At 43.2% G+C, this 25,416-nt stretch overlaps 1 protein-coding gene across 1 annotated transcript; it reads right to left on the reverse strand.

Moving 5' to 3' along the window:
- Positions 1 to 1,654: 1,654 nt before the first annotated feature.
- On the reverse strand, positions 1,655 to 25,416 carry upk3b (uroplakin 3b). Its single transcript, XM_069911710.1, has 6 exons — positions 25,198 to 25,416; positions 19,458 to 19,619; positions 15,027 to 15,255; positions 7,370 to 7,458; positions 6,456 to 6,582; positions 1,655 to 4,652 (listed from the first exon to the last, which is right to left on the reverse strand). The coding sequence occupies exons 1-6, from the start codon at positions 25,253 to 25,255 to the stop codon at positions 4,529 to 4,531; spliced, it is 789 nt and encodes a 262-aa protein (XP_069767811.1). The 5' UTR covers positions 25,256 to 25,416; the 3' UTR covers positions 1,655 to 4,528.

Genomic DNA, 25,416 nt, shown 5'->3' on the forward strand with positions numbered 1-25,416 from the left:
TGTGCTGATACTAAAAAAAATCTATTCTAGAAAATGAATCACGTCAAGACGAATAAAAGGAAAAATCCTTCTCCGTAGCATTAACCCTTCTTCAAATATCCACCAAATTTAAATCTTTCATCAAGGCCCCAATTTGAATCGCCATCTTTGATTTCTTTATACTTTTTGGAGATCTATCTAATAAAGGATCCAAAACACAATTGAAATCTCCCCCAACTTAAATATTTTAATTAGCCTGATTTAACAACAAAAAAGTGTCAGAAATAAACATTCAAGATTCAGCAAAAATTTTACAATTCACCCTTAAAACCCTCCCAGCATTCCCTTTTTGTAATTCAAAAAGCAAATTTTTATGAATTAAAATTGCTACACCTCTTGCCTTAGAATTAAATAAAGAAAAAAAACACATGTCCAACCCAATCTCTCATCAATTTCAATTGTTCTTTTTCAGTCAAATGTGTTTCTTGCAAAAAAGCAATATCAATTTTCATTTTTTTAATACAAGTCAAAACTCGTTTTCACTTAATTGGGCTATTTAACCCCTGAACATTAAAAGTTGCAAATTTCAGATTAGACATCCCTACGAATTAACAATTAATCACTCACTACAAATCGCTACCCTTATAATATCTTAAAATCACTATCCCTCCCCTAAATATTTTTTAAAAATTCCAAAACAAAATTTTTTATTAACCAAAAATTACTACCCAAAGGTAGTAACGCCCTTAAAAAAAACTGGGTGTGGTAAACCCCATTAGTGGCAGATGACTATCAAATATTTCAGTGCCATTTATAACCCTTCCGCCACAACACTTCTTTAGCCGAATTGAATTCCCGACGTTGCCGAGATGTCTCTGACCCTGGCACCAGGGAAGCCAGGGACCCTGGCATCTGGGAATCTCAATCCCCTCCACAGATTCTCCCGCCTGTTCCTCTATCCAATGAATCACCATCAACATTACTCACCTCTTCTAATCCCCTTCCCTTCTGAGCCACAGACCCAGACTGCTATGGCTTTTTGCTGGTAGGTCATTCCCACCCCCCACCCCCAACGAAAGCATCCAAAGTGATCTACTTATAATGGAGGAAATGAAAATTTCTCGTTATTTTTTATTTAAAAATACATAAAATGAGCTTTCTCCTAGAGTAGAAATCTGAATCCCACCAGTAAAAATCTAACATTGCCACCTTCCCCTCATTATATATGCAAACTTCCAGAATTGCACGTAGTCCAGGAAATCAGCAACAATGATTTTGCCTGAATCCTGTGAAAACAAATCTCATCAGCAAGAAGAAAATGGAAATAATTTGAATACTTTTAAAAATTGGTGGTATAGGTATATGGTTGGCAGACACCCAAGAACAGCATGCCATTGTGCAATGAATCAGTTTGCGGGGCGTTAACCAGGCGTGAATGCTTGAAGATAAGATGCCAATTGATGGCACCTCGAAGAATGCGTCAAACTTGTTCACCTGTGTCATTTAAACACCAGAGCAAGAAGAATGGAAAGACTATTAGGGGTGGAATAGCTCGGATTTTTAAAAAAATCTTAAAACATGTAGATGGTTATTAAAATGCAGGATAATGTGCAGATTCATAACTACTGAACAGAGTGTAGAATATTTCTACCATATTAATAGTTCAAAGATAATATTCACAAATAATTTGGTTCTTTTATTTTTTTAACATTAGGAATAAGTTTACATTTTTCACATAAAATAAATCCCCACAGCATTCAGCATAGACCAGTGGTCCTCAAGCTTTTTCTCTTCTCTTGCCTGCCACCTTTAAGTAATCCCTTACTAACCATAGAGCACCCATATGGCACAGGATGCCACAGGGTCTGTGTTTAGTAAGGGATTACTTAAAGATGGTAGGTGAGTGGAAAAGGTTGAAAACCACTGGCGTAGACAAAAGAATCCCGATAACATAATAATATACAAAAGTATTCCATAAAATATTATGGGGAACAAATTTTATTCTATAGAACCAGGCAGTTTAACTTGGCACATCAACCTCCTACTTAGCTGAGATTAGTATTTTCCATTGGTGTTGCATTGTACAAGCTCAACTAACATAAACATGGTACCTTGTTGTGAAATACTGAGTATTCACATCACAGCACTGGAAGGCAGCAATTTCCATGTCTTAGTCTTCAAAATGCTCTCTTGGTTACACGCACACACGCAGTTTTCTGGAAATGATTTACCATTTCAATTCTATGTCATGTGAACAAATGGCTCCTGATCCCTGGGCATTATAGCTTCTACTCCACTTGTCAAGCATGCCTTTCCACCTTTTGCCATCCAAGCATTCACTGTGGCTTTGATAAATCTCATTAGTTCTCCTTTTACCCATTACTAATGTCAGGTTTAACCTTTAGACAGGCTGATCCATTATTTTCCCCCTGAATGCACATTTGGTTCCCTGCACCTCCTCCTGTGGCTCACCCATACCGTCTCCCAGTCTTGAGGAAGGAGCCAAAGTTTGACTGTTGGCTGCTTGGAATCTGTAAGATGTTACAGTTCCCCTATTCTTTACGACAGCCCAGTTGTGGAGAATGCTGATGTCACTGAAGGATGGATTTCCTTGAAAGACACATCATTGGTTTTTTGCGAGCATTGATGTGACAAAGCTTACCCATAGGGTCTCCACATCTGACCACTGTGCTTCACAGCATTTCCCAGACTTTGTTTTATTCATCGAGTTCCATTTAATAATCTCTCCCTCTCTGGGTTCCCTCCCAGTGCCTCCACATGTATCATCAGGCTGTCTTTTTCTCATCACCTGCTACTGTCAAAGCAAATTTGATCTATGGGGTCTAAGCCTCGAACATTTCCTGCTTCACTGTGGGGAGTTGCAGAACTGTACCATCCACATACGATCTAAAATGACAAGGCTAATGAAATTTAAATCAAGAGGAAAACACGAATAATACAGGATCTGTCGCTGTCAGCCATATGTTAGAGAACCTTCTTTTATAACCACACAAAAATCCTAATAGAACAAATCTAATAGAGTGTATTATTTTTTGCACTTTTTATTCAATCACAATTACCATAGGGTGGATTAGTCATCAATCTTCTATGTCCAACAATTAAAGTTTAGATAGAGGTGCTGCCATATGTTCATAGGGAGTTGGGAGCTCAAACTCACTCTCACTTTACGGCATCGTTCTCAGGTTTATGCACATCAAAATGGAAGGTGATGTGATAAATGAGAAATGTCGCCTGCCACACATTGCACTCTCAGTTTCCTCCCAACTGAATGAATCTCAGGCCAAACACCACAATATCCATTTGGTTTCGAATCCTCTGACGCAGCGCTGTGTTCAAAGTACAAACAGATCTCCCCTGAAATGGAGAAAATCCTCAGTTGGGAAGTTTGGCGATCCGGTGAGTTGTACATTCTAGCACAGAGTTGTGTGCGACTGGAGCGGGCCGTGTACGCCAGAGGCTTCTGTGTTGTCAACTCAGTGTGCATGCGGTCTCCTGTCGTGCATGGGAGCTCTAGTGCTCCAGGTACGGTTGGTGTAGTGGTTAGCACCACATCTTTACAGCACCAGCGATTGAGTGGGTTTGAATCCCACATGGATTTTCTCTGGGGATTCCGGTTTCCTCCCACCATTCAAAAAAATGTACCAGAGATGTAGGTTAATTGGGTGGCACAGACTTGTGGGCCGAAATGGCCTGTCACCGTGCTGTATGTCTAAAGATTGACTGAGCAGCAGGCTGTTTAAAAAAATCTAACAGAGATTTAGAAAATATTAAATTAAAATAATGGAGAATAGGGCAGCAACAAGGGAGTAAAAGTTTCATACATGAAATGTAGTGTTTTTAATCCATGAGGCTTTGAGGAAAAACAAAAGGAACTAAACCATGTTATGGGCACATGAATGCATGGGAGGGAGTGGAAGAACATGGGCTGCAGGAAGGCAAATGGGACTAGCTCTGTCTGTGTGGACATTGGACAAAAGGGCCTGTTTCTAGTGCTGTGGAATTCTATGGCTTTCTCTCAAATCAGCGAGGAACATATTGTCCCACGAATCAATGCCTGGGATAATGAAAGGCAGGTATAGGCATGTACAGCAGAGACCCATAAGATGGGCAGCAGCTTCAATGCTTTGCAAAGCCATCGTAAAAACACAGGGGAAAACAATCAAGTCAAATACTTTGAACTTTTGGGTACAACATGACATTTCATCGTAATTCTAACCAGAGGGTTTCCCCTTACTTCAAGAGCCAAAATAGTGGTTGTAGCCAAATGTCAGTGAGTGGTGGAATAAGCAATTGTGGGAGGCTGAAAACAATCATTCCTCATATCTAAAAGATTGATCAATGGATTATCCACACTAAATGCCTGGAACATCAGCATAAGAACACTTAATTCTTCCAAAGGCCAACACAGCAGTTACTTGATATAGTTTACTGTAAAATTAACTAGTGGGTGAGATTCTCGGCGGGGGGGAGGGGGAACGACTGCTGGATTCATATAGGTTAAGTCTGCAATTGTATCACGCCTGTTGCCTTAGATATTGGGTTTTGAACTGATGATGTTCCCTTTATTTTGCAAACTGTGAGTTTTGTATCCGCGGAGAGAGCCAAATGATGTTAAAGGTTCGGGGAAATCAGCTTTGCCAGATCTTCTGCAACTGTAATGAAAAGGAATATGTGTGAAAGTCAGCTTTTATCAATATACTGCTTAGAATAAATCCATTGAATCAACTCTGAGATTATAAACTTCGAAAAATAAATTACTGGTAGGCCATTTTATCTCATTTGTTGATGCTACATTCACATCAATGTCCCAGATTTAATTTGTCCTTGAACATCAAGGCTGAGTGACCATAGTATCTGATCAAGTGGACTGTCTGAATTGGCAACAAGTATCCCAGCTGTGTCCACCTGACAGCTGTGCACTGACGGACAACTAAGATACCAAGAAATTGGAAGCAGCAAGAGATTTTTCAGTAGAATACGTTGTCAACTCAACTCAGCAGCAGATGAAGTTTGGGAAAACTTTGCTCTCTTGCTCCAATTCTGATGAAGGGCCTTTGAAAAACTCTGTTTTTCTCTCTCCACAGATCCTGCCTGACCTGCTGAGTGTTTCCAACATTTTCTGCTTTCGTTCCAATCCTTGTGCCCACGTTCCACACTGGGCATCACACTTGCTGATTTTGAAGGGAGTATTTGCAACGATCAGCCTGATAAAAGTGGACAATAAAGATTTTGCTTCCTGAACACTTTTGGGTATATTTTATGGATTTTGGGCTACTGATCACGAAAATCAACTTAAAATTGTCCTATCACTTACCATTTTTTAGATATAACCTTTTTTTGTGATTACCTGTCATATTTTAAGTCTACTTCAAGCAGACAAAGCCACAAAGCGCAGCATGTGATTGAAAATTCATTTTCTGAATTCGCACTTGGACGTCTTCCCTGCTGATCTCGGTGCTGTCAGTGACGAACATGGTGAAAGGTTTCACCAGGACATTGTGACCATGGAAAAGCAGTATCAATGCAACTCAAATCCATCAAAGCTGGCCAACTATTGTTGGACACTGCTGACACAAGAGGCATCAGATGCTGAGTACAAATGAAAATCAGCTGCAAAACGTTTTTATGTCAGTTGAACTAACACAATGTGTCACCATTATCATGTGATTAAACATGCTAAATTCAATATGTTCATTTAATGTTTCTCCAATTTCCTGCGTGATACAGCAAATCTGAAATTATCTTTGTGTTCAGATCAAAGTTGTCCATCATAATCCCCAATTTTCTTTCAGGAAGTAAACCTTTGAAAAGAATTTGTTGTCCAGTATAATGTTTGGAACAAGTACATGGTGCTTGATCTGCTGGAGGTTACTGCTGCTAATCATTCTCGGTGACTGTACACCCATGGTGTTGCCCTGGAATCTCTGGGATTTAAAGAACAGGACAACTCTGTGAGCAAACCCAGATTTTTAAAAAATAAGAAGAGTTTCAATAAAAAAAAGATTGTTGTTTTTTCAGATTTTTTAAATTATTCTTATGAATTACGAAAATGTATGATTTGCAGGAAGAAAAGTAAAATTTGAAAGCAAACCATTATAGCGATTATAAATAAGAACCGAATATGCTGGAAACACTCAGTCTGTATTTGCAGAGAGAGGGAGAGAGAGAAACAGAGTTAATGTTTCAGGTTACTGACATTTCACAAGTTAGCCAGTAATTCATTGAGGATAGGAAGCTAAGTGTGCTCCAAGGAGATTGTGAATGTCGTGACTGTTCACCTGAAGAACTAACTCCTGAGATGACAACAATAATATTCTTCCATTCAGAGAAAAATAGTGATGGACGATTGGTTCATGGAGGGATGGAAGGCTAAAGTCTGCAGAAGAACATCTGATGTCTTGGAGCCTACAGCTGCCAACCCCTCCCAAGATTGAAACCTGCCACGTTTAACTTACCAAGTCAGGGCAAGCAAGATAATGAACAGAACCAGCAGCAAGAACAGCAGAATGGAGAGTATTGTTGTGATGACCACCATTCCCCCACTGCGACGGGTAGAGGTGTCGATGCTATTGAAATCGATTCCTGGAGATAAAAACAGCAAGGTTATAAACCTCCTCCAGCCCAACCTATCGAATATCTAACTTCAATGGCAAATACAAAGCAGAAATTTCCCAAAATAGCGACCAATAGAAACAATGGCATTTTTTTTTTAACTGGCAGACCCTTTTTAATATGCTGAATTCCAAATGTTAGCCCTTATTCTTTTTGCACACTTCACATGAAATGAAGTTATTTTCAGCCTTTTTCTCAAGTTTGTCTCAACTCCTGAAGTGTGGTTAGAATCATTATTTTAAAAACGGCCAGGGTAACTATTTGAAAGGGAAATATTAAATGAGTTTTGCGGGGTGTCGGAGCAGCCCCTGATTAATGTAGCAAGGGGAGGTTCAAGAACCTGGTAGTCATTGGAAATAAGCTGTCCCTAAACCTAGAGGTGCTGGTCTTCGGGCTTTTCTACCGTCTGCTCGAAGGTCGCAGTGAAAAGACGTCGTGATGGGAGTCCTTTAGAGCTTGGATGCACTGGGCTGAAGGGGCCATTTCTGTCCTGAACTTTATGACTCCAGTGCTATCTGTGTGGAGTTTGCACGCTCTGTGTGTGATCATATGGGTTTCTGAAGCTGCTCTGGTTATCTCAAGCAATAGCATTCAACTGCAGAAGGACCCATGAAGTAGACACCATGAGGTTAATGGCCCAGTCCAGTTGGCAAGTCCATTATAGTTAAGTAATGGTTTCCTAAATTAACTCCCTCAGTTTCATTCTCCCCTTAAATTCAGTCAAAAAGTAAAGGTCACCAACCATTAACGCGCTTACCTTTAAGAAGCTGGATATTGCTGGACCATTCCGTTACTGCCAAAACATTGTCAGTGGATAAAATTGGATTCAACAAGACATATTGCCCTCTACAAAAAGAAGAAAAGTTAAGTCAGTACTGAGTATTGTGCCAACAGCACAACAAATAAGCAGTTGAATCAGGAGTAAAGTTGGGGAAAATTGGAAGTCTTCAGCAGGGTTTACAGGGAGAAAAACAGAGTCAGGACCCTTCATCAGATCTGGAGGGTTGAGAGGACAAGTGCGCTTCAAGGAACAGAGACGTGGAGGAGTTGGGCAGGTCTGTATTTTTAAAGTTAAACCATTTTTTTTCCTCCCCTTCTGCAGCACCCTCCACCTTACATCTGTGACATTGGTGATGCCCACTATCTTTTCCAGCTTCCTGTTCATTTTATGATCGCACAAACCCTCCACATCTCGATCCCACCCCTAGATCGGTTTGAGGGCCCTCTATCTCTTCCTTGACAAGGGCTTCAGTGAGTCCCTCTACAACAATTTTCGCCTGTTTGAACTTGTACTCACATTGTACAACCTCCCTTGACTCCACACACTTGTAGCAAAAGTTACTTGTGTCGCAACAGGCATTCCTGTGGGCCCAAGCTCTGCTTTTGTGGTGCACCTGAAGACTGCTCCCCTCAATTTTCTGCATTCATAGAGAACTCAAATGTTTAATATGCTAATTTCCATGTTGGCCTGGGATCCACAAGGTCAATATAAAACCCACCTAATCAACTCTCATCTGGAAGAGTGAGTACATCTAATCACATTAAAAACATCTACATCAAATGGAAATAAGACATAAAAGGTCACCAAGTACCTTCAGTTTTCACCGATGAACCAAATACATGATAGAGGGTAGCTTCTAATATCCACCAGATTCCCACAGCTATCTCAATAATCTTGCCTCCTGCAAGGACACCAGTCTATTGCCCAGTCCTTCATCATTTTGTCACTACTTGGATAACCAGCATCTTTGAGATGTCTTTTTCCGTGACGATGGCTTCCCACTACCACAGTTGAAAGGGCTCTCAGATCAGTTTCTTGGACTTGCCCTCCTTTCCCCAGTCACAGCAAGGACAGGAATCCTCTTCCATTCCACCATCCTGATATTAATGGGGGGGAGTTAGTGCTACTCTGTCACAGCCTGGGGTTCGAATGCTGCGCTGTCTGTAAGAAGTTTGCACATTCTTCCCGTGTCTGCGTGGGTCTCCTCCAGGCCCTCCCGTTTCCTCCCACTGTTCAAAACGTACAATGGATAGTAGGTCAATTGGGTGGTCCAGGGCCATGGGCCGAAAGGACCTGTTATGGTGCTGCATGCCTAAATTTAAATCTTCTGTGATTTACACCTCCCTCAACACGATTCCACCAGCAGACACACATTCACCTCTGCCCTGCTCCACTTCCTGCCTTCCTCTGCACCAACTCCACCACCCGCTTCTATTCTCACAGGGCATCAAAGACATTTCATCACCTCCCCTTGCACCTCTTCCCTTCCCCCTTCCAGGGCAATAATCATCTGTTGCAGGTGAAGCACATCTTCAATCAAGTTTTTTACATTCAGCTTTGTTGGTAGAGAGAGAGGGGGGGGAGAGGGAGAGAGAGAGAGAGGGAGGAGGGAGAGAGAGGGGGAGGGAAGGAGAGAGAGGGGGAGAGAGGGAGGGAGAGAGGGAGGGAGAGAGAGAGGGAGAGAGAGAGGGAGAGAGAGAGAGGGAGAGAGAGAGAGGGAGAGAGAGAGAGGGAGAGAGAGAGGGAGAGAGAGAGGGAGAGAGAGAGGGAGAGAGAGAGGGAGGGAGAGAGGGGGAGGGAGAGAGGGGGAGGGAGGGAGGGAGAGGGAGAGAGAGTTAGAACAGAGCAAGGCAACAGCATCTTACAGAGCATTTGGTGCTTCTGATGCGATCTCCTCCCCAATGGAGAAACCAAATGCATCTTGGATCATTGCAGAAGAAGGTCCAACATGGCCCTGAGCTCAAGTGTTTGTCCCACTCCCACTCCGAGCCTTCTATACTGATCTATACCAATATGAAGCCCCGACTAAGCCCAATGAAAAACACCTCACCTTTGGCTAAGGATAACCCATAATGTGCAGCTAAACAATGTTTAGCAAATCCTCTTTGCGGCCTGTATCTGTTACGTACCCTTCTTCTCCAATTTGCTATGTTTTGTAATGTCTCTGCATCATTTTTTCCATTGCCTCAGATTACAAGGCTCTTTCATGGTCCAGACCAATGGTTCTCGACCCTTTTCTTTCCACTCACATCCCACTTTAAGTATTCCCTATGCTCTGTGATTAGTGAGGAATTGCTTAAGGTGGGATGTGGGTGGAAAGAAAAAGTCTGCAAACCACTGTTTTAATCGTCCCTCATTAATGTGCATGGTTTCATAACTCCAAAAGAAATGGACCAATGACAATTTTTCTCAAGCAAAATATTTCAGTAACAATTGGGTCTGAACCAGTGATTCTCAACCTTCCCTTCCCACCTTAAGCAATATCTTACTCATCACAGAGCACTGATGGCCTAGGGATGACTTAAAGTGGGGTGTGAGTGGAGAGAAAATGGTTGAGAACCACTGGTCCAGAAGTATCTGAATCAACAATTCTGAGAGTTACTTTTTTAATTCCAAATTTTATTGAAATATTAAAGGTGTTGGAGGAAATCTCAGTAGGTTTTGCAATATCCATAGGAAGTAACGGGTGTTTCGGGCCTGAGCCCTTCTTTCAGGTATGAGTGAAAAGCAAGTGGGTGCCCAAATTAAAGGAAGGGCAGGGAAAGGAGTAAAGACCAAAAGGCATTATTTGGACATGGATACGAGGAGAGAGGAAAGGAAAGGTAAGAATTGATGGGGGTGGGGGAGAAGTGTTGGCTCTGTCTCGCTGTCCACTTCTACAGCTAGGATTCTCCACACCACCCCCCCCCCCCCCACCGCACCCCACCACTACAGACGCCTTCTCCTGCTTTAACCCTTCCTCCTCCTCCTGGACACCTCGTTCCAGTCTTCTGCATGCTCTGGGCCTTTATATTTCCCACTGCTGCCATGACATCAACTGTATCGACTTCACCATTTCCCTAACTCATTCTGATCTCATCCCCTCAGAACGGCTGCCCCTCCACTTTCCCCGCACCTCACCATCAAACCCGCAGACAAGGGCGGTGCTGCTTTGGCCTGGCTCACTGACCTCCAAAGCCAGACAAGCACTTCCTCTAACAGGACCCCATCAAAACTCGTCAAACAACTGTCTCATGCACCATCTCTGAACTCATCACTTCAGGCCTTCTCCCTCGCATGGCCTCCAATCTTATGACATCTCAATACCCCATACTGCCCGGATCTACCTCCTACCCTAGATCAACAACCCCAATTGTCTTGATAGACCCATCACTTCCACCTGCTCCTGCCCCACAGCCTACTTCACCTCTGGTCCCTCCTGTCCAGTGCCTCCTCATCTACATTCACAATACTTTGCACACTCTCCATCACTTCAACAACTTCCAGTTCCCTGAATTCGTCCACCTCATCTTAACCATGGACATTCATTTGGTGGAACAACATCTGATTTTCCGTCTGGGTGATCTCCAGCCGAAAGGTATTAACATCGACCTCCATTTTCTGCTAACCTGCTCTCCTTACCCCTCGCTTCCCTCCCTTCTCCACCTATCATCTCCTGCCTTTGGAATCATGCTTCTCTTCCCCTCCCCCCCACACATTTTGGTTTGGAGTCCTGCTGACATTTTTCCTTACCTTGATGAAAGGCTCAAGCCTGGTTATCCCAAGACACAAGAGCAACTTATCCGTGAACTACGCTTTGCAGACGATGCCACTTTAGTTGCCCATTCAGAGCCAGCTCTCCAGCGCATGATGTCCTGTTTTGCAGAAACTGCCAAATGTTTGGCCTGGAAGTCAGCTTGAAGAAAACTGAGGTCCTCCATCAGCCAGCTCCCCATCATGACCACCAGCCCCCCCACATCTCCATCGGGCACACTGAATTCAAAACGGTCAACCAGTTTACCTACCTCGGCTGCACCATTTCATCTGATGCAAGGATTGACAAAAAGATAGACAATAGACTCGCCAAGGCAAATAGCGCCTTTGGAAGACTACACAAAAGAGTCTCCAAAAACAACCACCTGAAGAAACACACAAAGATCAGCATGTACAGAGATGTTGTCATACCCATGCTCCTGTTCGGCTCCGAATCATGGGTCCTCTACCGGCTCCTAGAACGCTTCCATCAGCGCTGTCTCCGCTCCATCCTCAACATTCATTGGAATGACTTCATCACCAACATCGAAGTACTCGAGCTGGCAGAGTCCGCAAGCATCGAATCCATGCTACTGAAGACCCAACTGCGCTGGGTGGGTCACATCTCCAGAATGGAGGACCATCGCCTTCCCAAGATCGTGTTCTTATGGTGATCTCTCCACTGGCCACCGAGAAAGAGGTGCACCAAAGAAGAGGTACAAGGACTGCTTAAAGAAATCTCTTGGTGCCTGCCACATTGACCACCGCTAGTGGGCTGATATCGCCTCCAACTGTGCATCTCGGCGCCTCACAGTTTGGCGGGCAGCAACCTCCTTTGAAGAAGACCGCAGAGCCTACCTCACTGACAAAAGACAAAGGAGGAAAAACCCAACACCCAACCCCAACCAACCAATTTTCCCTTGCAACCGCTGCAACCGTGCCTGCCTGTCCCGCATCGGACTTGTCAGTCACCAACGAGCCTGCAGCAGACGTGGACATTACCCCTCCATAAATATTCGTCCGCGAAGCCAAGCCAAAGAAGAAAGATATAAAGGACACTCTCTGACTTGTTGAGTTTCTCCAGTTTTTACTTCAACCACGTGTCTGCAGACTTTTACTACTGTTAAACCTCTATCAGCCACAATGAAGGCCTCAAATTCCTTTCTCAACCATAGACCCAACCAGTTCCTTTCCACCACCACACTCTGCAGAACTTGTCCTCACCCTCAATAACTTCTCCTTTGACTCATTCCACTTTCTTCAGGTTAAAGGGGTAGGAATGAATACCCACATAGGCCCCAGGCTATCCCTACCCTTTTGTTGGAGCAATTCATGTGACAGGCAAGGCCCCTCAACTCTTCCTCTGCTACATCAACAACTACTGTAAAATGTCATTTGTACGTGGTAGTTGGGGTCCAAAACTTCATACCGCATTACAGCCAAGTCGCGGAACAAATGCATATATGTCAGAGTGCCCAAGGATAATCAAACCCAAATATTACCAGTTTTTGAAGGATCTGCTAGCAATTTCAATGAAAGAAAGCAAGCGCATTCTTTTAATATTGGTATTCTGAATTTTAATCAACTTATTTTACAGAAAAATGGAGTTTTTCCCAATATTTTCCTTCAAAATTACCACTTAAAAGGAGCTGCCATTACTGATCAAAGCAACATATAATGTGGACGCTTTATATAGTGATTCTTGATCATACTGCAGTTAAATTGCTTAAATTTTCACAAGTTGAGCCAAACAAAAGAACATAATTAATGCGGCACTATATGATCAAACGCGGTGTTAAATAAGTGAGAAGTAAATCGACTCACAATAATGGAGGTAATTTATGCAGATTACACCTTCAAAGAAACTAAATTCAAGCTGTAACTACACAATATGTCAGTCAAACACATCTATTAAAAATAAGTTAAGTATTTAATTTATAATTTCAATTGGTTCCCTTTGTCATCTTGATCAAAGAAATAGATTTTAAGGGCAAAACACATATCAATAATCTGTCAAACCCATCCTTTTTCTACTCATCTATCTTTCAAAATTGCAAAGTTTGGGGTCCACAGACATCCACATTATAAGTGATTCAGGGGATTACTGAATCGCATTCTAACGAGGTTTCAGGGTCCTTTGGTGCTGCCTCATGTTCCCATGAGGAGGTCGACAACATTATCCACTTTGCTGCCAACTTCCACCCCAACCTCAAATTCACTTGGTTCATCTCGAGCAACTCTCTCTCTCTCTCTCTCTCCCCTTTCTTGTTCTCACTGTCTCCATCTTGGGAGACAATCTCTCAACAGACAACTTCTACAAACTCACCAACCCCCACAGCTACTCATCTACACCTCTTCACTGTCCCCTGTAAGGATTTGATTTCTTTCTCTCAATTCCTCTGCCTCCATCACACCTGCTCCCAGGACAAGGTCTTCCATGCCAGATCATCAGAGCTGTCCTTCAAAAAAAATGTGCCCTCATCCGCATATCCTCTATTACCCGCAGATCTGCCTTGGCCCCCTCCACCCCCGCATGCCACAAGGACAGGATTCCCCAAGTCCTCATCTACCACCCCAACAGCCTTCACATCCAAAATACCATCCTCCGCCATTTCCACCACCTACTACATGATCCTACCCCAACAGTCACAGTGCCTGCAGACTTTCGTGTTTCACTTTACTTAAATATTGCCCCTGTGCAGTGAACTGAGGTTATACTGATGGCTGGCTCCGCCCCTATCTACCCATATATAACCCTGGTTTCCAACCTAAATCCTGAGCCCTATTGAAGACCACTGTAAGACCCTACCCTCAGTTATAAGATAATAAAAGCGTTTGTTCTCCCTCCAGTCGTGAGAACTTTAATTCGTGCTACAACTTTATTAGCTTATTCCCTAAACGATGGAAGTGCTACTCAAGCCTGGTATACTACTGATAGACCCTCTGTCCCCCAACGTGGCTGAGGAGTTCACATTACTGGCTAGACTGCTTCCAGGCCTACCTGAACGTGACCAGAGACGTCTTCCACACAAATGAACTCAGGAGGTCGGCACTCGTTTCGAGGGTAGGAATGAAAGGGTATGCAGTTATTAGGGACTGCTCTACGTATGACGCTGCCATCAAGGCGTTGAAGGTTCAGTACCTGAACTTGCAAAATGAGATCCAGCGAGGTACCAACTCACACTATGCTGCCAGTGGCCAGGAGGGGTCATTGATGATTACCTGCTGAATCAGTGGACGCTTGAAGTGCAGGTACGAAATGGCTACGGGCCGTATTCATGAGGAAGAACAGATCCAGGACACTCTAGTCACAGGGGGCCACTCAAGGTACATGAGGCAGCCAATGCTCGAGTTGGGTAAGAAGGATATGGCTGGCCAAGTTGCTGGAACAGGCCAAGCTCAAGAATAACTGTAAGACCCTACCTTCAGTTATAAACTAATAGAAGCATATACTCTCCTTCCAGTCATGAGAACTTTTATTCACGCTACACCCTGGATCAACAGTCTCGGACTCTGGAGAAACTATGTTGCCATACAGTTATTTTTTTTCACTTCCAGCAAATTATACTTCCTTAGCTGCACCAAGGTACAAGACATGTCGAGACATTGACATGCGTGAAAAAGACGCCTGGCTGATTGATGCCATATCAGTAACTCCAAAGACAAGACATTACCTGACTGATTGGCTTTTATTACCATAAACAGAAGGTAGATCTCATGTTGCTGTCCCGAGACCCGAGTTTGTTCTGGGGAGGGGTTATGGCGTGGCCATCTTTTTGAGGGGAATCAAGAGGGAGGTGCCACAGATACAGTCAGCAAGGGGCGGGCCAGCCATACCCATACAAACAGTGTTAACAGTGGTTCCACCATACCAATGTACCTCGCTCATGATTTATCTCACCTGAAAACTGAACCAGAAGGTAAGGGTGCATTGCAGTTGATAGTCGTGCAGGGCTCTTCATTCCCAATGCGCAAGGTTAACATTTGATTTCCAGGAGGAACAGTTGGTTGGCATTTATACTGATCTCTCGCAGTCTTAACTGTGAGGTAAAATCCGTTCGTCAAATAATTTTGGGACATGAATGCCGAGGGATCCACATTATTGTTGTTGTTGTCAAAGGCTGAAGTTGCTGTTTTTGAGAAGAAATAAAATTGTCAGTCAATTCATGCCTTGTGAAATTCAGGATGCAAGCTAGAACTGAGCATGGCTAGAATCAAAAAGGTGCTATCAAATGTTGTCATCTTGACATTCTTTCATTTGCATGAACCATTTGCAATGTATTCCAGGGTCTAGCTGGAAGGGTGCAACTGAGAGAGCTAAGGGAACACGCACTCAAAACTTTATTCCTTTCAATTGATGTTAACAAAAGGGTCACGTTATGCACTGGGGATCATTTCTGGAAGGGTGACACTGAATAACGAGCAACGCCTGTTCAATGTTTAGATTAGAACCTTCATTGGGACACATTTAACCATTATCCGTTTTAATCTCCACATTAAATAAAGGCCCTGCAGATGGTGAAAGAAGCTTTTGTTAAAAATGAAACCAGAAATGAGCGAGATACTAATTCTCTAGAAAAGTGGAAGTCAATCATATTGGAGATTTTGAAAAATTTATAGTGGATTTGAAAGGATAGATGTGCAAATGTTTTCATACACAAGGCCCTCCATAATGTTTGGAACAAAGACAATTTGCTTCCTTTATTTGCCTCTGTGCTCCACAGTTTTAAATTTGTAACCGAACAATTCACATGCGATTAAAGTGATTTTATTCCAAGGTTTTAGTAGGCATTTTGGTTTGACCATGTACAAATTACAGCACTTTTTACACATAGTCTCCTCATTTCAGTGCACCATAATATTTGGGACATAGCAATGGAATGTACATTAAAGTAGTCAAGTACTTTGTTGCATATCCCTTGAATGTAACGACTTCTTGAAGTCTGTGATTCACAGACATCACTAGGTGCTGGGTATCTTCTCTGGTGATGTTCTGCCAGTCCTCTACTGCAGCCTCCTGTTTGTTTCAGGGGCTTGTCCCTTTAAGTTTTTTTTTGTCCCCATATGGAAGGCATGCACAATTGGATTTAGATCGGGTGACTGATTTGGCCTTTCAAGAATTTTCCATTCTTTAACCCTTGAAAAACTCCTTTGTTGCTTTAGCAGAATGTTTGGAATCATGGTCTTGCTGTAGGATGAAACACCACCCAATGAGTTTGGAGGCATTTGCTCGAACTTCAGCAGATAAGATGTTTTATATACCTCAGCATTCATTTTCTTGCTGCCATCATCATCAATGAGAAGTGCGCCAGTACCTGTGGCGGCCACACATGCCCAGGCCATGACACCCCCACCACCATGTTCCACAGATGAGATGGGACCGCTTTAGATCTTGGGCAGTTCCTTTATGCCTCCACACTTTGCTCTTGCCATCACTTTGATACAGGTTATCTGTCCACAAGGCCTTTTCAGGAATTCTGGAAGCTCTTTTAAATACTTCATGACAAACTGTAAATTAGCCATCCTGTTTCTGTGGTTGACTAGTGGTTTGCATCTTGCAGTGTAGTCTCTGTATTTCTGTTCATGAAGTCCCCTGCAGACAGTAGTAATTGACACGTCTACACCTGCCTCCCGAAGAGTGTTTCTAATCTGTTGGATGGGCATTTGGGGATTTTTCTTCGTTATGATGAGAATTCTGCCATCAGCAATGGCAGTCTTCCTTGGAAAACCATTTCCTTTGTGATTACTGACCTCACCAGTTCGCTTTTTCATCTTAACGATGATCCTAAGGTTTGGGTGATGTCTCTTACTGTTTTATTCTTGTTTTTCTGCCTCATAATGGCTTCTTTGACTTTACTGGGACAACTCTGGTCCTCATGCTGAAAAATGACAACTACAGACTCCAAAGGTGATCAAAAGCTTCAAAGCAGGCCCTGCTCTCTTATACCTGCATCAATGAAGCAATTAAACATCCCGAGTACTCACAAACACCTATTATGGTGACCTGAAATGAGGGGACTATGTACAAAAAGTGCTGTAATTTCTACATGGTTAAACCAAAATATATAAAATTAACCTGGAATAAAATCTGGAATATGAACTTCAACCACAAATTTAAAACTGTGGGGCGCAGGAGCAAATAAAGGAAAAACACTGTCTTTGTCCTAAACAGATGTATTTAGAATCTAATACTGCATGAGGGAGGAAGGAACAAAAGGAAAACGTTTCAGATGAAGTAGCGGAAGAAAGTTTGTGGGTCCATAAAGGCCAAATAAGCCAACCACGTTGAGAGGAGAATGCAGGGAATTCTGTGTGACTTTAAAGACCTATCGAAGCTGTGTAGTTCCATCATTCAAGTTACAGTTGGACATATTAAACAAGAAAGTCTGCAGGGGCTGTGAATGTAGTTTAAAGCACAATAGTGCTCAAGAAACTCAGCAGGTCATGTTCTTTACAGCAAAGATACATAACCAATGTTTTGACCTTGAGCCCTCCATCAAGGTAGGAGCAAAAAGTCTGAATAAAACAGTAGGGTAGGAGCAGGGGAGGAGTTTAGGTCCACAGGCAAGTGGCAGATGGTGGTAGGGCTCAAATGGTGGAATAATGATGGGGGAGGGGGGAGAGGGAGGGACGGGGAGGAAAAGAGACCGAGGGATGGGGAAGAGAGCGAGTTAGGGGAGAGGCCTAACAGAATCCAGAGAAGTTCATGTTCGTGCCACCTGGTTGGAGAGGGTGCAGATGGCACATTAGGTGTTTCTCCTCCAATCTTCAGGTGGCCTCAGTCTGGCAGGTGCATGTGGCCACAGACATACATGTTGGCAGGGAGGAGGACGCAGAACTGAAATGGTGGCCACTGGGATGGCCCTGCTATTCCAGTGGGCAGAGCTCATCAAAACAATCTCTGCCCAGTCTCTTTGATGCAGTGGAGACCACAATGGGAGCACCAGGTGCAGGAGGTGACCCCTGCTGATTCACAAGTATTGCTTCACTGGGAAGGACTGTTAGGGGCCCCAAAGGGTGGTGAGGGAGAAAATGTGGGCATTTCCTGTGATCACAGGGATAGGTCCCCAAGAGGGAAGGGATAATCTGAGAAAGGAGTCACACTCACAGAGAGAGCAGTCCTGCAGAGGGGAGGAGAGGGGAAGATACTGTATGTCGAATAGTGGGATCATTTTGTAGTTGGTGGAAACTGCGAGGATAATGTTTATTTTATGGATGCTGGTGAGGTACTGGGTGAGGACAAGGGGAATCCTGTCCCAGTTGTGTCTTGCAGCATAGGGGGTCAAGGGAGATGTGCAGGAAATAGAAGAGATGCGTGTAAGGACAAAATTGATGGTGCACATTTTTTGAAGGATGATCTGCAATAGAAGACCTCATTCTAAGGGCAATGTAAACAATGAAAAAGGAATAGAATCCTTACAGGGAACAGGGTGTGATGGGGTGGAACTGAGGTAGCTGTGAGAGATGGTGGTTTTGTAGATATCTGTTGAGAGTTTGTCTCCCAAGATGGAGACAGATTGAGAAAGGAGAGAGCGTGGCGAAAGCTGGACCAAAAGAATTTGAGGTCAGGGTGAATAATGACAATATCTTTTAAAAGTGCAACTTTCCCTATGTAATGAACACCAAAGTTAATTTTGACACCAAATGAATTGTGCATCAAACTGTTTTTCTCATACAAGTCAGAAATGTATGCCTTCGCTGTAATTCTCTGCCCTTAAGCTGCTGACCAGGTGACCAGTGGGTGAATTAGAATGCTGCGTTCCTAATTTGACACGATTGTGAGTGATCACAGTCTTTTTTTCCCCCCAAAGTAGCTACTTCTAGAAGTAAACGGCATAGTTTAAGGTGAGAGGGGAGAGATTAAAGAGGAGCCCAAGGTGCTGGAGGAAGTGATAGAAACAGGTTTTGGACAGATTCAGGTTTTGGACAGATATACAGAAACAAAGGGTTCAGAAGAAATGGGCAGATGGGTCTAACCTAGAATGACAGCATGGACAAGTTGGGCCAAAATGCCTGTTCTGCACTGTATGGCTCTCTGAGCTGACAGGCAAAACCAAGCAAGGAATCCTTAAACACTAAAGGAAATTGAAGTCTCTGACATTTCAGGAGGGACTGGGATTTTTTGGCAAGTTTCTTTGATTCTGCAATACTGAAGATTAAAGTGTTAACCAGTGTCCCATGGACCTCTTTTCTACAATTCTGTAATACATAGATGTTCATCACTCATAAAAATCAACAATGGCTTTTCATCAGCTCCAAATAAAACCGTGCAAACTAGCAGAAGATGATAAGATAGAAGAGATGTCACAACATTTACCAGCACAATACTTACACGTTATGTTATCCACAACAAACCAAACCTCACAGAAATTGCAGGCAGGATCAATATTGTCAAACACACAGAGCGGCTGTTCCATTGCAACTGTCGTCTGAGTGAGTTTTCCAGAGATGCTAGCTTGCAATAGTTCAGGAACATAGGGCACTTTTTCTGGAACTGAAATGTAAAAACAAAACAGCCTAAATTAATGTTGAATATCCAGATGCATTCTGTTTGAGTCTACCAGTCAAGAATGGTTGGATTCACTACATCTGAACCAAGTTAAAATTCCCAATGGCACATCCCTTCCAGACACTTATTTCCTATCCAGTCCTGTTTTAATCCTGCACTCTCTGAGAAAATTCCAAGGCTTCTGCAGAACTGATGATCTGCCGTATAGACTGTCCATTATTCCCAAATTAAACACCTGAACGTTCCTACCTGGAGATGCAATTGCACTTACTTCCCCCCCCCCCCACCCCATCTCCATTTCCCTTCCTCCCTTGGTATTAGTGATCGATAACATGAGTGGAATTCAATGTCCCCGAGCCAGTCACAGTCAAACCCAAAGCACACCAAGCCAGTGGGCAATTTCAGAGGAAAGCAAAATGCCCAGTTTCGGTCAAGGTCAATGAATTTTTCAATGACCTCAATAGAATGTCAGTTGAACCATAATACCAGCAGGTAGAATCTCAATGGCAAGATTTCTTATGTTTTAGAAATGTGAACGTTCCAATTCTGTAGTTCTAAGTTCCAGAATGAAGACGCTCACAAATATCAACTGGACAAACTAAAATGTTCACGTAGAAAGAAATAGCTATTAGTGAAGAAATTAATGCCTGCAAGTTAACAGATTTCCTGGATCAGGAGTCCTAAAAGTGCAAGGATAAAATTAACATTGGTTGGTGATTTCCAATATTCCTTAGATTCTGGAACAGTCCCAGCAAGTTGGTAGTTAGTGAACATTACACTGGTAATCAAGGAGACACAAAACTAAAAGTTGATTAACTTGCTGGAATCTACCATAAATTGCACAGTGACAGGGCTTTCAAAACCAATCGTGGGATAGATCAGTGGTTCTCAACCTTTTTCATTCCACTCACATCCCACTTTAAGTAATCCCTATGCCATCGGAGCTCTGTGATTAGTAAGGCATTGCTTAAAGTGGGATGTGGGTGGGAAGGGAAGGTTGAGAACCACTGCTCTTGACCCAATTGTTACTGAGATATTTTGCTTGGGAAAATTTGTCCACTGGCCCATTTCCTTTGGAGTTCTGAAACCATGTACATAACGAATCAATTAGGTACGATTAAAACAGTGGTTTGCAAACATTTTCTTTGCACCCACGTACCACCTTAAGCAATCCCTTACTAATCACAGAGCACTTCTGGCATAGGGAATACTTAAAGTGGGATGTGAGTGGAAAGAAAAAGGTCGAGTCCCACTGGGATAGATTGTGCTGGAGCCAGCTCACACCTTGCATTTTCCCTCCGAATCATTTGCCGTCACGCAGCATCTAACAACTTCCAAGAATTCCTGCCGTGACCCTTGCACAAAGTGAAAACAGCAACTGTACTGTGGTTGTACTAAAATCAAGAATACAGATAAAGAATGAAACATGGGAAAAGCTATGCTCCAGAACTATGAGATAGTTTATACAATAAACACGAGGTTACGCATGATACAATATAATTGGTTACACAGGCTATACACCACGCCCCAAAAGTGAAATAATGGGACCCAACAGTATCAGATAGATGTTTTCGCTGTAAGAAGGAAACGGGAACAACAGTACATGTAATTTGGGCATGTGAGAAAGTGGAAAAGTTTTGGGAAGATCTAAACCAGGTATTAATTAAAATCACAAAAAGCAACATACCAAAAAATCCAGAGATCTTTCTTCTAAGTAATATAAGAAGTAAAGAACTTGGCCTCGATTTGGATGAAGCACAAAAAAGATTTATTATGATAGCCTTAGCTATAGCAAAAAAATGTATAATATCAACCTGGAAATCAGAAGATAACCTGAGAATACCAACATAGAAATGAATAAATGTATTCTATTGGAAAAAATAACATATAATTTAAGAAATAACATCACAGTATTCAAACAAATTTGGGAACCGTACATGGAACACAACAGAGAGGGCCTACCGTGGACCTCCACCATCTAAAATGACAGAATGAGAAGAAGACTAAATGAACTGACCCAGTATATAATAAGTAGAAGACACAAATTTCTTGTTTATTTTCATTGTGTGATGACATTGTTTAATGGGTTTAATGTATTGTATATGTTGAACGTTTAGTGGGTGAGGAGGGGGGTGGGAAGGAGGGAGGGAAAGGAGGGGGGAAAAAGGGGGAAAATGACACTGTGTATATTCAAGAGGGAAATGTTTATGTGTATTTTGGTCAATATGGTTCATAGTGTGAAAAATAATTTTTTTTAAAAAAAACCTTGGGACCACGAAGGTTCCAGGCCCCAGGAGATCAAAGCTCCATGATGGCCTTCTGTCAATTTGTTCTGTCAGAGATCTCTTCATTGTATCTCACAATAATTGAAACATACAAATAATATTTAAAATGAAGTAATAAGGTTTAAAAAATAATGATTTCACACAACCATGTGAAATATGTAAATTGATTAAAACATTCATTATAATCTCAAAGTTTATCTTGCCCTTCAGTTCCGAACATTACAGAGCCTGCCCAAACTCATTAAAGAGGTGTGGCATCCACTCACACCCATATTCAGTTCACTACAGAGACTTGTGTACATCAATCAAAGTAATTAGACAGAATAGCAATGGTTTTATGAAATCAAAATGGGATTTTTTTGAGGATGTAGATGAAAAGTAATCTGTTAATGATATACATTTGAATTTTCAAAAGGCATGTGGCCAGAAGAAGCTGTCATAAAGCCATTTCAGAGCATAAAGTTAGGGTCTTGGTTCCTGCTACCTGGTGCCTGCACACAAAATTAAAAGCTCCAGCTTTGGTACTAACACATGAGCTTTGACAAGTGTAGGAACAATTGCTTTTTTTTTCTCTGTTAGCCGGGTGTTGCGAGTGGAATGGGGACGACCACTGCTGTGGTCTCAGCTACTCACATTCTACATACTGGAACATTGGTGGATGCCACATTCAAACTGCTTGACATCTACTCTTGTCAGATGATGCAGCCTGTGGTTTGGCTTTAACCACTCTCCTTGGGATTTATGCACCGAAAGGCCTGCATTGCCAATCAGATTGGAGCTAGCTTAGGGCCCACATTGCCAATCAAGTCTCACGACAAGTTCAGAATAGGCTTCATGGGTAGAAGAGAGGTGAACATCAATGCTTTCCAGAAATTCCAAGCCAATACATGTTAGTTTGTCATCTGCATCAGAAGGTTGCAAGTTCACACCTTGCCTCAGGACATTATCAAGGCTGATATATTGATGAGAAAGCGCAGTGTCAGAGGCCACGCAATAATCCAACCCAGTGCTTTCTCAAACCATTGCTCCCAACCCAACTTACTGTGCATGGAGCTTCAGCAACAAAGAATGGAGGAATATCTTGTTAAGTGAGAATTTTTTTTTATTTAGACATACAGCACGGCAACAGGCCATTTTGGCCTATAAGTCCATGCCACCCAATTTGGATCCTCATTAACCTACACTCCCAGTACATTTTGAACAGTGGAGCCCCCAGGGAAAACCCATGCAGTCACAGGGAGAATGTGCAAACTCCTTGCAGACAGCGGGGGGGGGGATCCGAACCCCAACCCGGTGCCAATCGCTACCTGCCGTAAAGGTGTGGCGCTAACCGCTATGCCAACCATGCCAAGATACCTCATCTTCTCTGCAAGGTTGAAAAATCTTCAACACTTATTTCAGAGACTGGTTCACTGGCCTTGCTCAGGTCATCCTAAAGAGTGCTTCTTCAGTTTAATTTACCAGTTTGGATTACGCTTGAACCGAAAGGAAGAGGCATCCTGAACTTAGCAGGATGCTATGATACTGCAGGCGCAGTCTTTTAGATGAGATGCTAATCCAAAGCTCTTTCTGCAGAATCTAATGATCTGTTAGCACCATTTTGAAGAAGGGAAGGTGAACTACCCCGACTGACATTTACCTCACAACCAAAATTGCTTGAACAAATTATTTGACCATTGATCTCATTTGCTGTTCAAAGAGCTGCTCTATCATTCAGTAGATTTTTTTTTGGGTGGGGATGGGAAAGGCACGATATACTGACACAGAGAAAGAGAACTGGAAAAATGGTCCAGTGGGCATCTAAGATGCAGGGTCACGGCATTCCTCTCATTGATTCGGTGAGCAGTAGCTCCTCAAAACTGCACATAGACAATTGTGACACATTCCATCCTGCATGAGAAAATAAGGGAAAATACATAATGCAAAACTGTGGGCCTCGATAAAGGGTCCTATCTGGAAATATTGACTCCATGGATGCCAACTGACCTGCTGAGTTTCTCCAATATCTCATAATTCGCTCAAAATATGTGGTGCACCTAGTTTTAGTTGAACTTGTAGAACTCATCGGGAATACAAGCCCTTGAGTTATATCTCCAATTGGTTGAGGCAGTTTCATTAGAATTTAAATTTCAATCCACTTCCAAAGACTGCCAGCTGCAAATACCACTGATCCAAGGAATGATGATTGGTCACCAATTGCCACACACCCCGGCTTCCTAAAGTGCAAATCAACTCTGAGTATCTGCTCACATTGAAGTTCCAAATGATTTTACATTCTGCAGACAAAATCATGAATATGAGGACCTTGGAGGATACTCAGGTTCATTTACCCATGGTAAATGCCCATCACTTCCCAAACTCTCCCCTTGAATGGTCCTACTGAGAGACCGCTCCTGATATTAACGAGGAGCACATTCGTGAGCCAGCAATTCTGAATACTATCTCATCAAACGGGCCACAAAGTCTACGTGCCCCTTGTCCCTAACACCTTATCCCCGCAGCTTGGCTTTAAACTGAAATAGTCCACCGACTTGATCTCCCCTGCTCCACAGCCTGGCCACAATGGGACAAGAAGAAGAAATGCCCGTTCCTTTCTTTCAAGGATGATGGCCAATTTTCTCTCACCAGGGCGAGATTTGCCTATAAATACATAACCCAGGAAACCCGTAATTGTTTTGTGTCAATAGAGGATGTTCTTTGCCTATCCTTTACAGACAATATTTCACATCAAATAAAACAGAAGGCTGGAGTCCATTCCTTTCAAGTTTGAGAAGCTCCTTCCCAAGAGACACCCTTAATCCATTAATCGTAAAAGTTTCCAGTGAAAGGACCGTCTTTGTCTGCACTATTCTCACGTCCCTTATCTCTCGCATTATTGCAGCCGTGGACATGATCTTATTCATTGAACCTTCCCAACTGCGTCGGACAGAGCGCGGCTGGATTAGGTCTTGTAAATAGCACACGACCCGCCACGAGAGAACTCGTCTCTCCCCCCCCCCCCCCCCCCCCCCCCCTCCATATGTCCCAGACACCCCCCCACCCCCATATGTCCCAGCACCGATACTCTGGCAACTCAGGCTTGATCCGAAACTCGGAAACTTAGCAGCGTCCCCGGCCCAATCGGTGTCAAATCTTGGGGAAACCATCTCGACTCATCGAATTCAACTGGACTTAAGGCTCCGGCCAAAACCAAAACGGTCCTTGTGGGGCTGCTCCTTTCCCGAACCCACACGAATCCGCGGGCGACCAAGGCTGGTCGTGCAAGGCGCCTTATTTACCTCCGCGGCCAACAGCGCACAGCGCGCAGAGCAGCGCAAGGTGGGCGAGCGGCTCCATGGCTGGCGACGGGACCCAGTCCTTCACTCGCTGGGACGCCGGGGCTGCGCGATCTGCAGCTCGGGCGGTTCCATCGGATTCTTTTGACTGGGGATTGTGGCCAAACGGGTTTGTGGAAGGTGTGGCTTGAACCAGGCCCACTCCGAAATGATGGCCCCACC

Source organism: Narcine bancroftii, chromosome 14 (genome assembly GCF_036971445.1).
Source record: "Narcine bancroftii isolate sNarBan1 chromosome 14, sNarBan1.hap1, whole genome shotgun sequence".
In the NCBI taxonomy this organism is placed as follows: Eukaryota; Metazoa; Chordata; class Chondrichthyes; order Torpediniformes; family Narcinidae; genus Narcine; species Narcine bancroftii.

Bases quoted from the DNA above. Each gene is read 5' to 3' on its own strand.
- upk3b (XM_069911710.1), bottom strand. From the start codon at position 25,255: ATGGAGCCGCTCGCCCACCTTGCGCTGCTCTGCGCGCTGTGCGCTGTT. The intron at 15,256-19,457 runs GTAAGTATTGTG...TCTCAAAAACAG, and splicing joins TGTTGTGGATAACATAACGT to CAACTTCAGCCTTTGACAAC. The intron at 6,583-7,369 runs GTAAGCGCGTTA...TTTTATCTCCAG, and splicing joins CAATATCCAGCTTCTTAAAG to GAATCGATTTCAATAGCATC.